At 34.6% G+C, this 13136-nt stretch overlaps 1 protein-coding gene and 1 pseudogene across 4 annotated transcripts; both read left to right on the plus strand.

Moving 5' to 3' along the window:
• Positions 1–915: 915 nt before the first annotated feature.
• On the plus strand, positions 916–2637 carry LOC18422210 (putative glutathione S-transferase pseudogene; annotated as a pseudogene).
• Positions 2638–3359: 722 nt separating this feature from the next.
• Positions 3360–9490, plus strand: LOC18422212 (glutathione S-transferase U10). 4 transcript variants are annotated; one of them, XM_020663496.2, is made up of 3 exons: positions 3360–3997; positions 4140–4223; positions 8856–9490. In XM_020663496.2, the coding sequence occupies exons 1-3, from the start codon at positions 3680–3682 to the stop codon at positions 9237–9239; spliced, it is 786 nt and encodes a 261-aa protein (XP_020519155.1). In that variant the 5' UTR covers positions 3360–3679; the 3' UTR covers positions 9240–9490. The 4 variants fall into 4 exon arrangements, with proteins under 4 accessions (XP_020519155.1, XP_088722251.1, XP_088722252.1 ...); XM_088866125.1 differs by lacking the exon at positions 8856–9490 and adding an exon at positions 5934–6059 and having other exon boundaries at positions 3523–3997; positions 4140–4427; XM_088866126.1 differs by lacking the exon at positions 8856–9490 and adding an exon at positions 5934–6059 and having other exon boundaries at positions 3523–3997.
• The last annotated feature ends 3646 nt before the right edge of the window (positions 9491–13136 follow it).

Below are 13136 nucleotides of genomic sequence, written 5' to 3' on the forward strand. Positions count from 1 at the left end.
TTATTTTTTAATAGTTTTTGGATCATTGATTCGTACTGATCCGAATCACCGATAAAGCGATCCGATACGCATCTATGGGTGAATGTTCTACCCCACCAATTCATATTTTGAAATACTGATCCCCGTCTTTTGAGATGCGACCATTTGGAGGTTCTATTAGGGAGGATGTATAGCTATACCTTATATTTTAACTATTTAATATTTTATCCATATTTTTTAATTAATTTCAAATATCTCAATCACTCTTTTGACTAAAATTTAAATAGCCCATCAAAATGACACATCATGAATGCGTTTTAAACGTATCCAATTACAACTCGTTAAAACATTAAATAATGTAATGGTTAGGTGTAATTGGATACTTTTCCCCTAACATTCCCCATAAGAATCTAAGATCATAAGATTATATGCTCCCACATCTAAGATCATAAGATTATATGCTCCTGTGGGAGCATTTTATACAGTTCACTCCTATGTGTAAAACCCTGTCTAGGAATACTTTGAGGATCCCAATAATGGGGACGTAGCCAGCTCAACCAAGCAGCCAATCTCAATTAAAGAAAAAAAAAAGAAATCTATGAAAACTTGACAATTTCGAAAATTCACGGTCCAAAAATGCTTTTCAAGACACTATTTTCGAAACTTTGAAATCTATTTTTTCTCATGTCCATGCATGATTAATTTGAAGATATTTGAGAAACAACCTTTTCTAGTGACATTTTTGAATTTGATTGTTTAGAACCTTGGCTCTATATAAACCTTTTCCTTAGTTTACTTGCCTAACCATACCACACCTTTAGTCAAACATCCAACAACCTCACCTCGCAAACCAAGAAATCACAATCAATAAAAGCATCCATTCTCATTTCATTTCAGTTTACAGTGCTCAATAAATCAACCTTCCATAAAGAAACCATGGCCTCTCCTGAAGTGAAGCTATTTGGGATTTGGGCAAGCTCATTTTGCGTTAGAATTGAGTTAGTTCTCAAGCTCAAAGGCATAGCATGTGAATATACTGAGGAAGACTTGAGCAACAAGAGCCAGCTTCTCTTGCAACTCAACCCCATTCACAAGAAGGTCCCTGTGCTTTTGCACAACGGGACGGCAGTTGTCGAATCATGTATAATTCTCTAATATATCAATGAGACGTGGCCGGGGTCTCTGTTGCTATTGTCGAAAGACCCTTATCAGAAAGCCCTTGTTAGATTTTGGGCTGATTTCTTCGATAAAACAGTGACGAAGGTCTGACACACTTCTTGGTTTAGTGACATGAAGATCTGACCCACTTCTAATGCCCAAATGCTTTTCAAAGTTCCATAAATCAGCCATTTAAGTCGATTTCTCTCTTGATGATAAATATCCTCATCTTTTTTAATACGTAATCAAGATTTTTGGGCTAAAAAAAAGAAGTTTTTTATTTCCATTTGTATCTGAAGGTTTCCCCCTTATTTGTTTGTTTTCCATATTGTCTTGCAAAGTTAACTTCTTCCTCTATTTATATTTGGCTTCAAATGGTATTATTTGAACTCATCTATAGAATGAGTTATTTATTATTACAACACTCCATAATTACATCATGGCAATGATTTTGTATTCGAGATTGTATACAAAGAGACCATTTACCTTTAGTATAAGGTAGTCACAATTACATGTAACGACGTGAAAAATATCTGATAGCTTGGGTGTGTCACAAAATTCGAGAACATTTCTTTTGAACTTTAAACTTGGTCAATGGAATAAATGTAGCTACCCAATTTAACATCCTATGGTCAAATTTAATGTGACCCCCTCGTGCCAAAGATAAATGGTCTCATTGTATACCTTTTCTAAATATGATGTGAATGTGAAATATCTTTATCCAAGAGCACATATAGACGGCTCCTGATGGAGCAATACCATACACTTAGTCCCAAGGGTAAAAGCCTAGTTAAGAAGATTTTTGGAAGTAAAACGTTGGGATACCCATTAGGATTCCAAACGAATATTTAAAAAACAGAAGGTATATTTTTATTTCCTAAATACTTAGATCGCATTCTTTGCTCAATATTAGGGCATTATTTTTTCTGGTGTGCATATATTTTCCACTAATTGCGGAAAAACTATAACTTCCACTATTGTTCATATCCACTTGCTAAGGATTTAACTTGATCAAGTTTTCTTTGTGTTTTCTCTATTTTAGTTGGTGATATGTTGCGACAACATTCTTGCATCAGAAGGCAAAGAGCAAGAGAAGGCAGTCACTGAGTTCACAAATAGCCTTGAGGTGCTAGACCAAGGCCTTCTGAAGGACTTCAGAGGGGGACTACCAGTTTTTAATGGTGAGAGACGAGGTTTCTCAGACCTAGTTCTAAGTTGTAGCTCAGGTTGGCACAAAGTCCTTGAAGAGATTGCAGGAGTAAAGGTCATTGAAGCTGAGAGGAACCCTACACTTTATTCATGGAGATCACATTTCTTTGAACTCAATGTTGTGAAGGACACTTTTCCTAGCCATGAAAAGCTGCTCTCCTATGCCAAAAACAAAAGGGAGAAGGTCCTTCACATTGACACAAGCCTAGCATGAGAATTGCATCTTGGAGTAGCTTCGTTTGTCCTTGTTTATGGCTTTAATTTTTCATGTAATGGATTGTTACTAAAAGCAATTACTTTCAGATTGTTATCTTTTCTTTAGTACCATATGAGGACTTTCTAGTTGGTATATTGACCTTCAAAAGAAAAAGAAAAAGGTACAGTAGTTTTTTTTTTTTTTTCTTTTCAAATGATGGACAAAAGGCAACAAATGTACTGCACAAAAACTTTGAGGAGATTATTTGAGCATTTAGCGTGGTGATTAAAAATTCGTTGTTTTTGGCTCGAACTCACTCCAATCACTCAAACCCGACAAGATGCCAGATCAGGATGATTAACCCTAAACACTAGCCATCGATAGTTTATGCATTTTTTACCAAATACTCAACTGAGCAGGCTGTCAAACTCAGCCGAGGGTGTTTCTGAACTTAGGCATGGGACCCTAGCGAGTTAGAAACTGAACCAAGGTTTTTAAGCCCTCGTTTTGGTTTAGTGATTAAAGACAAAAACAAAAAAACGAATACTAAGAATATGGGTCGATTCGGAGCCTCATATATGCAAATCCTTCTTTTGTATAAGGAAATAGTTCTCGAGCCGAAGTATCTCTCTAGTTAAAAATGACAGGATTCTATGTTAAGCCTTCTATATTTTAAGTTGCGCGCATCACCCAAATTAAAATAAAAAATAAAAAATAAATTATATTATCATAGGGAGGGAGACATGAGCCAAAATTTCTCCAAATTATAAGGCAAACAAGTATTTAAGAATAAGAATAAAATGGTTTTAGAAAAGTCAGAAACAGGGGAAGAATGGTTAGTCCATACAACAACAAAACTCTCATGCTCACCCCAAACCAGATGTCTCTCTATATTGGCCTCTTTGTAGGTTAGCCTTTAGAAGTCAAAATTGCCACAATTTGTGCTTTTTAATCAGACATGACATGTGTTAAGCTTGGAGAGCAAGAGAAAGACCGCAAGTCAAAATTATTATATCACTCAAACTTGGATAAGAAGAAATAATTTCTTATAAGAACTCATACTCCTCACCTCATCTTACCTCTCTCTCTTTCAAGCCAAACTGAACCCTAATTTCTCTGGTTTTCATTCAAGAAGCCATGGCCAATTCCGAGGTGAAGCTTTTTGGTTTATGGGCAAGCTCCTTTTGTCACAGAGTAGAGTTAGCTCTCAAGCTCAAAGGCATAAGCTATGAATACATAGAGGAGGAGTTGAACAACAAGAGCCCTTTGCTCTTGCAACTCAACCCAATTCACAAGAAGGTCCCTGTGCTCTTGCACAGTGGCAGGCCCATAGCTGAGTCTCTCATTATCCTCGAATACATCGACGAGACGTGGCCCGAGTTGTCGGCATTGATGCCCGAAGATCCTTACGAGAGAGCCCTTGTGAGATTTTGGGCAGATTTTCTTGACAAGAAGGTAAAATATACTCCATACATTGCACCTCTCATGCACTCATAATAGTTCATGTATTTTATTTTTTTTCCTTTCTTTGGGGTGAACTATATCTTCATTCAACAAGCATACCTGAACAAGAATTTGTGTGTTTATTACTCTACAGTTTTTGGAGACGAGCGAAGAGATTCTAAGAACAGAGGGGAAAGAGCAAGAGAAAGCAGTTGCAGAGTATAGGGAGAACCTTGAGGTACTAGAAAAAGGTCTTCAAAGGGATTTTGGTACCAAAAAGCCCTTCATTAATGGAGAAACCCCTGGTTATTTGGATGTGATTTTGGCCTCGAGCTCAGGTTGGATGAAAGGTTTGGAAGAGATTGCAGGACAGAAGTTTATAGAGGAAGAGAAGGCCCCTCTTATGCACTCATTCATGTCTGCTCTCTGTGATCTTGGGGTGGTGAGGGAAACTATTCCTAGTCCTGACAACCTGTTATTGTACATAAAGAACAAGAGAGAGAAAGCCCTTGAGTCTGCCAAAAAAGAAGCATGAGATTTCTTTTTCTTTTTCTTTTTTCTTTTTTCTTTTTTCTTTTGGTTTATGCTTTGGACTAGGCGATTCAAGCAGTTGATTTGTGGAATAAATGATGGCTTGTGACCATTGATGCTACCTCTCTTTTTTTTATAAGTTTTTATTATTTTAATCCAATAAAATCCTATTTTATTAGGAATTAAAAAATATATTATTTTTTATATTTAATCTGAAATCAATTTATTTATTTATTTTTTTCAAAATTAGTAATTGGAAACTCCCGAACAATATTAGATTATTTTTGGGGATGGATGGATGGTTTGCCATCCCATTTGCCAAACTGTCTTCTTGTTGTCTTAGTATTTCAAGTAGCAGATCGGATGAAAACATAGCAAAAAAAAAAATCGTAAAGTGTTGCATCGGACCTCCTTCAAGGGTCGTCTCCCTTTGTTTCTTGTTTTTTTTATGTGCTTGTGGTTCGAGTCAGTCCCGCATTTCAAGCACTATACCGATGATGAGAAGGTGGTCCGGCACTTGCAGTTGCTAGACCAAACCATTATAAAAAAGTCATCCAGTGCTTTGAAGTGATGGACCAACTTCATAAAAAAAAAAAAAAAGTTTTAGGGTATATCCAGTATTTTGTATGGTGGGTAATTTGAAAAAAAAAAAAATTTTAAAACTAACGAAAAAGGGCCCCAAGTAAATTGTAAAATAATAATTATAATAATTCTAAAAAAATAAAAAGGTATATTTTAAATTTCCAAAAGCATAAATATTTGGTTTTACTTTCAATAGTATGTAATATTGATTATAGAGATTGTATACTAATATCATTAACTTTTGGTGCAAGAAGATCACAATTTTTTTGTGAAATTCGACATACTAAAATGTGTCATAACGTTCAAAAAAATTTATTTGAACTTTGTATTTAATCAATGATGCATTTTCAACCACCGAAATTCACATTTAATGGTCAATAATGATTTTGATATCCTTTTATTTGAACTATTTGCCTTATCAATGTTGCTATTTTTTTTTTTTGACCATTTCCTTTGGGGCCACATGTCAAACAGGGACCAAGTGTATATCCCACTCCCACCATCACCGTTCAACCAACCATTGGATGGTGATAACCTCTGTAATTATTGTGTTTCTAAGGAATATAGCTGTTTGTATAGAGCCGAGGCTCTAAACAATCAAAGTAAAATGCACCATCAAATAGTGTTGAGAAATATGGTTTCAATCCTGGAAATCCTTGTGATAGCCTGGAAATATACTTTCATCTCTAATTACAAAATTTAAAGCTTCAAAAGTAGTGTAGATCAACTAGATATATGAAAACTTGAAAATCTTGAAGATTGACGGTCTAAAAATATGTTACAAGATATATTATTTTCAGAACTTGAAAACCATTTTTTTCTCATGTCCATGCAGCTTGATGTCGAGATGATCAATTTGAGGATATTTGGGCATCAAAACAACCTCTTCTAGAGAAATGTTTTAGGTGAGCTCTAATTTGATTGTTTAGAGCCTCGGCTCTATATAAACTTTTTCTTTATATAATTTTGTTATTCTGTTTCCTTTACTGCACCCTTGTCAAAGGAAACCGTTACATGCAGCTCCATTTACATATAAAGAATTTGTGACTGATATTTCTAGTTGTCCGATCAATGGATAATTGGGCAAGCTTTAGTCATAATGTCCTGCTTATAGATCATTTTTACAGTAAATTTGGAGTCGCACACTTCTTACAAGGGCACACCTAACAAAAAAAATAGTTTTTGATAAGACACTCTTGCAAGTTGTATGGAATTTTGGGCAGTTCTTTTCGCGAAAACACTTCTATTCATCTATGAGAAGTAGCCACTTCCTAAATTTCATGTAAAAATAATTTTTAAAATTAAAAATCAAAATAAAATACTATGAGTCAGATCGAAATACTCAAAAGGTAATAACATTATGGTTGAGGCTATCCCAGCCATTCGGTCATATTCGATGGTATAAATTGTTATCATATGTGATTGGTTCTACATGTAAAGATTTCCTATAATTAACCATCAGACTAGAAGTTGCATGGTGTACCAATAGTTATTTTGATGATTTTAATTGGATTTGTTTAACGTAACATATGTTTCATTTATCTTGTTTAAGATATGGGTGTGGTTTGTATAAGATGTCAACCTTAATCAATCAATGTAAAGTACACCTCTATATTTTACTAAAAAATATAATTTTGGTGCCGAAAACCTTTACAATAACATAATAATCTATTTATACCCCTGATTATAAAATTTAAAGTTGTAAAAATTGTGTACATCTAATATATATCCATAAACATTTAAAAACTTAAAAAATTGATGGTATGGATAATGTGTTATATGATGCACTAATTTTGGGATTTTAAATCTTCAATTTTTTTCATATTCATATATCTCGAGGTCAAGATAATCAATTGTAGGATTTTTCAATGCCTGAACTAAGTTTTTGGATGGATTTTTAAGATGCACCTCATTTCTGATATAAAATTTTTCCATTAAGATAATGCACAACATTAAATATATCTATCCAAAAAAGAGTCATTTCCCTTCTCGATACCCCTTCTTTAGACAGTGCATCCACCTTAGCGTCCCACTATGCAGGATTGACAAGACAGATTACTTAGAAATTTAGATTGGAGAAAAATCAAACCTTGACCCTTTCTTTGGTCAAGGTTTCAATTCACTTTTTGACCAATTCATTCGTTTTTTATCGACCTTCACTTGTATCCGAAATAAATTCCATCCAACTAAAAGAAATATTTGCATTCCTCATTCATTGCACCTTAGAACAAATAAAGATAAAGAATCAAGAAAGCACTCAAAAATCAAGATCTTAGGCACCTTAATGAGCAATTATAGCACCTCATATGTCATCACTTACGCAAGGAAGCAGTCATATTCGACGGACCCATCTCCCCCAAAAAACCCAAATGTTAAAATTTAAAATAAAATAATAAAGGAAAAACCCACTCCCCACCTAAACATTAGAAAAGTGCCATTTACATGGGAAAAAATCTTTCCTCAAAAGCCAAAAAAAATCCATGCTTCTATGGAAGCATAATATTTGTTTACTCCCTCAGGCTAAACCCAATTTAGAACTGCTTTTAGGACCCCAAATTTCAGGGATATAATATCTTCAACGCACAGACTAAGCTCACTGAAAAAAAATTTCCAAATCATACTCTATTTGGGGTTGAGAAAAATAATGCCTCATAATTGAATACCATCCAATTATTTGAAAGATAAAATCTAAGCATTAGAGAACTATTTGAAATAATCATCTAGTGACTCCTAGGAGGTATCCAAAATTTTAGATTGAAACAATCGTCCAAGTAGATCATATGTGCAAGAGAGTGTGCATAATATACTCCCTTGGGAGCATAGTAAACATGGTATTCTCGAAAACATTTTATCTATTTGCAAGAAAGGCTTATAAATATTCAGGTTTCTCATGTGAGTTAGCAACCCAAAGCACAACATGTACTCATGAGAGATGGAGTCTAGGGAGGTGAAGGTAATTGGGGTATGGCATAGCCCCTATAGTTGGAGAATTGAGGTGGCTCTCAAGCTCAAGGGTATAGAGTATGAATTCATAGAAGATGACTTGAGCAACAAGAGCCAACTTCTTCTGCAACTCAACCCTGTCTATAAGAAGGTCCCTGTGCTCATACACAATGGAAAGCCTATTGTTGAGTCTCTCATCATTCTTGAATACATTGATGAGACATGGCCTGAATTGCCAGCATTGATACCAAAAAATCCGCATCAGAAGGCTTGCATGCGATTTTGGGCCGACTTCTTCGATAACACAGTAATTTATAATTTGCTACTTAACATGGTTTTTTATTTATTCATTTTTATTTTATTTTTTTGAGATTATTGTGTGAAAAACAAGCTCTATTGTACATTTAACATTCTTAAAGCTTAACCAAAGTTCAGGTAACCCCAGAGATTAGCTCAACTATTTTTAGAATGGTTAATGATCCTTGTTCATATTTTTTTTATATTGACGTGAGAACAATGAAAGTCACAAACACCTCAAAACATTGGGTTTAAAATCAGATGAACAGGTTTTATACATAGTTGGAAAAAAATTCACAGAATTCAAGCATGGTCGATACCCTTGACTACCCAATTTCGTATTTTGTGAATTTTTTGTAGGATAGTTAAAAACTCACATTCTAAATTTTCTCTTATTATATCTTTCTTTGACTCTATTTATTTTTTTCAAGCCCAAGACTAAGCTCTATTGATCATTGGGGTACAAAGTCAGTCTCTCTCTCTTGTGTGACCTCATTTTTTCTTTGCATTGCCTTAGTTTCCAGAGATTGGCAGGAACATTTTGAAGACACAAGGAGAAGAACAAGAGAAGGAAGTGATAAAGTTCAAAGAGAAACTCGAAGTGGTAGAGCATGGCCTTGAAAGAGATTTTGGTGGCCAAAAGCCCTTCCTTAATGGTGAGAACCCCGGTTATTTGGAACTAGTTGTGGGTTCATGCTTGGCTTGGGTCAAAGCTCAAGAAGAGATGACAGGGGCAAAGCTGATAAGCAAAGAGGAGACCCCATTCCTTTTTTCATGGCTATCTGAGTTTTGTGAATTTGGGGTGGTGAAAGAGGCTCTGCAAAATGGCCCAGATCAAGGGAGGCGACTGGAGCATCTCAAACTCAAGAGAGAGAGGCTCTTGAAGCTTACAATGGTTTAGACTACATCTCATGTCATGCCTTTTTCTTTTGGAGAGGGGTTTTTGCCAAGTTTGGTTTACCCTATTTAAATATAATAAGCTGGAGGCATGTATTACCTTATATGTAAGGCATAATGAGCCTATGCAAACATTCACTCCTTTTCTTTTTTTTTCAGTTGTAGTTGCATTTCCTCTTTAATTTAGATTTTAGTGTGTATATATGCACCACAGAAGAGCAAAATAGATACTTGTTGGGATTTTTTTATCTAAAATTTTGTGAATCACCATATACTCATTTCCTTTTTATTTTTCCTTCCCCACTATTTCAGTCAAGATTTTTCTTCTTGGTTCTCTAGCCTTTTGCATTATTATATATTTTATTTGTTAGAAAATTTCTCCTTGTTTTTAATTTGCGGGTGTACAGATTGCATTCAAGTTCAAACCGTTACAGAAGAAGAAAAAATTGAAAATAAAATAAGAAAGGCTAGCTCTTGTCATTGCATTGCATTTAGAAATTCGATGCAGTTTTGTACAAGGCCTAAGTTTTATGGGAAAAATGTAAAGCTTCTCCTTAAAGGGTGCGGTTTGTATAGAGCCAAGGCTCAAAACAATCAAAGTAGAGCGCACCTTCAAATAGTATTGAGAAATTTGGTTTCAGAAATATTTGTGATAGTTTTAAAATATATTTTTATTTTTAATGTAAAATTTAAAGCTTCAAAAATAGTGTAGATCAAGCATATCTATGAAAATCTTAAAAATTGACGGTCTAAAATGCGTTACAAGATGCACTATCTCCAAAACTTGAAATCCATTTTTTTCTCATGTCCACGTATCTTGATGTCGAGATGATCAATTTGAGAATATTTGAGGTGGGCTCTAATTTGATTTTTTAGAGCCACGGCTCTATATAAACTTTTTCCCACCTTAAAACCTCATTTGAAAAGCATTTTGGGCAGGGGAAATCCCTATATAGCTCTAAAATCTATTTTAACTAATAATTATAAAATTTGTAGCTCAAAAATCGGTACAGATCTTGTCGATCTACAACTCTTGAAGATAGATGGTTCAGGTAATGCATTACAACATGCACAATTTTTAAAGCTTCAAAACCTTTTTTGTTATTTTCACAACCATAATGGTCAAAGTCGATATGAACGATTTGAAGGTTTTCTGATGCCAAAACTTCAATTTTTGGTTAAATTTTGAGAAGAGACTTTTACTCTCTTTTTTCCATGAAGCCTAGGCTTTATTTTAACCCTTTCCTTCAAAATTTGTTTTCAAACTTACCACTCTTAGGTTAACCAAGGAAGAGTAATGTCTGCACTCTAATCAAAACTAGTTGCTTGCCAAAATCATATAGGCAAAAAGGTTTTTTTTTTTAGGTAGATCGACCCATCATGTTGTGGTACAACCACCCTGACCACTATGCCTTGAGCACAATTAGAAGAGACCGCTATGCCTTGAGCACAATTAGGAGAAAGAGAAGCATCCATGGAAAGGGCATTAGTAGTCGTGCTTTTATCTAAAAGAAGTTGGGAATGTGGTTTTTTTATTCAAATCCGAAGATGGAAGATTATGGGTCAATTTACATAAGTCAAAAAAAGAGATGGGTAGTGCAAGAAAAATCATGTGGTAGGTGAGATGTTTGTTTATTTTTAATTTTTAAATTTTGTTGTTGGTACGTTTTTAAATAGGTTACTGTGCTATCACTATTATGGAGACAACAAAGCGGATGTCAGTATCATGAATAGATTGGAGTTTTCCATAAATTTCTCTCTACTTTACGTTGGTCAAATGCAGCAAATATGGTTAGGCTTAAGAGAGAAGAAATAACTGAGGTTATCATCATGAAAACGAAAAAAAGTTTTGCACCCAACCCACAGGAGCACTTTCTCATTTTGTTCATTCTGTTTAGGGAAAAGTTTATATAAACTTGCACCTGTAAATGTAGAATTAAGGTGCATCATAAAAATCTATGATAAATAGTTGTTTTGATGTTGGAAAACCCTCTAATTGATTATCTCGACATCGAGATGTATGAATATGAAAAGAAAAATAGATTTCGAGTTCAAAAATAGTATATTTTGCAACACATTGTCTCATGTGTTTATAGATATACTTGATTTGAACCATCTTTTGAGTTTAAAATTTTATAATTAGATATAAAAATAGATTCACGAGCCATCTGAACATTTTTTTGACACCAAAATTACATTTATGATAAAATTCGAACGTATGGCTTAATTTAATTATTTAATCTTATGCAAACCACACGCTTAGGGTAAAACTTAACTAGGAGTATTTTTAGGACTTTAACCTCTTGAACAACCTCAAAATAAGATGAACTAAAATCGGACAATGTACTTTGGCACGGGGGAGTAAGTACAGAGCATGCTCCCTTGGGATGTACACGTGGTCCATCATGAATACTTCGTCGGTATAGTCCAAAGATTCAAAGCTTCAGCAGGAGCATAGTGTTTGTTTACTCCCTCCAGTGAAACCCAATTTGGGAGTATTTTAGGACCCCCAATTTTTGTTAATGTAATGTCTTCAACTCATAGGCTAACCCCAATAAATAAATAACTAATCCAAATTGCACTCTCAATGGTATCAAAAAATAATAAATAACTAATCCAAATTGCACACTCAATGGTATCAAAAAAATAATAATGTCAAGATTGAATGAAGACCATCCAGATTTTGGAGGGTGAGATCTAAGTGATAGAGAACTCAAAATTCAATTTTTTTCTTTTAAAAATAGTCAGTGATTCTTAGCTGGTTTACAAAATTTCAAATTAAAAAAATAAAAATCCTCCAAGTAGGTATTGTCCTGAGGGAGTAAGTATGCAATATATGCTCTTGCAATGCATAGTATACATACTAGTAAATGTTATATGTTTTGTAAATGGACGTGATTTATATGGTTTCTAAGACTCATTTGTAGAAATGAGTCCCCTCTTAAAAACACATTTTTAAGATGGATTTTGAACCTAATTTTTAAGAAATGTATAATCTCTATATTGGAGGTCATGAATATGTTAAAAAAAAAATTAAAAAAAAAAGGGTTAAAAATTAATAATAATAATTTTATGAAGCAAATATTTAGAAAATGGATTCTATCGTTTTTTTGGGAGGGATCATCCACTGTGCATATGTCTTTAATATGGATGGTTTATGCCTTTGAGGACAAAAAGGTAAGAATGCCTCCCCCGGCCGACGCATACAATATTTTTCCTTCGTAAATTTCCACCTTGGTCAACTAACGCACATTTAACAATTTTCCTTTGTAAATTGCCTTCAAATTTCCCACCTAAACAGGAAGGGTTATGTGTTTTGAGTCAAGATACTTATTTATTTGAAGCTAACAATGGAGTTGAGGTTTAGTTATTCAGAAGCAACCAGTAGGCAAACTCTCAAGAGTTCAATTTAGTGCTCGAGATTGCATTTGGAAGATGTCTCAGGAAATAGGACTTTACCCCCTGCACCTGGCTTCAGCCAAAGGCGATGTTGAGGCTGTGAGAGTGCTCCTGAGCTTGGACCAAAACCTTGCCTTCGTGGTGGACAAAAATGGAATGACTCCTCTTCATGTTGCAGTAACTGAAGGGAGAGTTGAGGTGGTGAAAGACATGCTCATTGCTAATCTTCAGTATACTGAAGAAGGTGAGACAGTTATACATCTCTGTGCCAGAAACAACCATTACAGAGTCTTTGAATACTTGGTGAAATTGCTACATGTGAATGTCTTTGTTAACATGAGTGACAATAACGGGAATACTGTCATGCATGTTGCTGTCAGCTGCAAACAGCTCCAGGTAAGCTTTTTACACCAATTTTCTATTAGGAGCATGATGACCAGATAACCACACATCGGCATGTAGCATGTCGATGTGCACTGAAGATAGCAAGGAGAGAAGGGGT

The sequence above is a fragment of the Amborella trichopoda genome, chromosome 4 (assembly GCF_054954075.1).
Source record: "Amborella trichopoda isolate Santa Cruz 75 chromosome 4, AtrichopodaSantaCruz75HAP2 v2.0, whole genome shotgun sequence".
In the NCBI taxonomy this organism is placed as follows: Eukaryota; Viridiplantae; Streptophyta; class Magnoliopsida; order Amborellales; family Amborellaceae; genus Amborella; species Amborella trichopoda.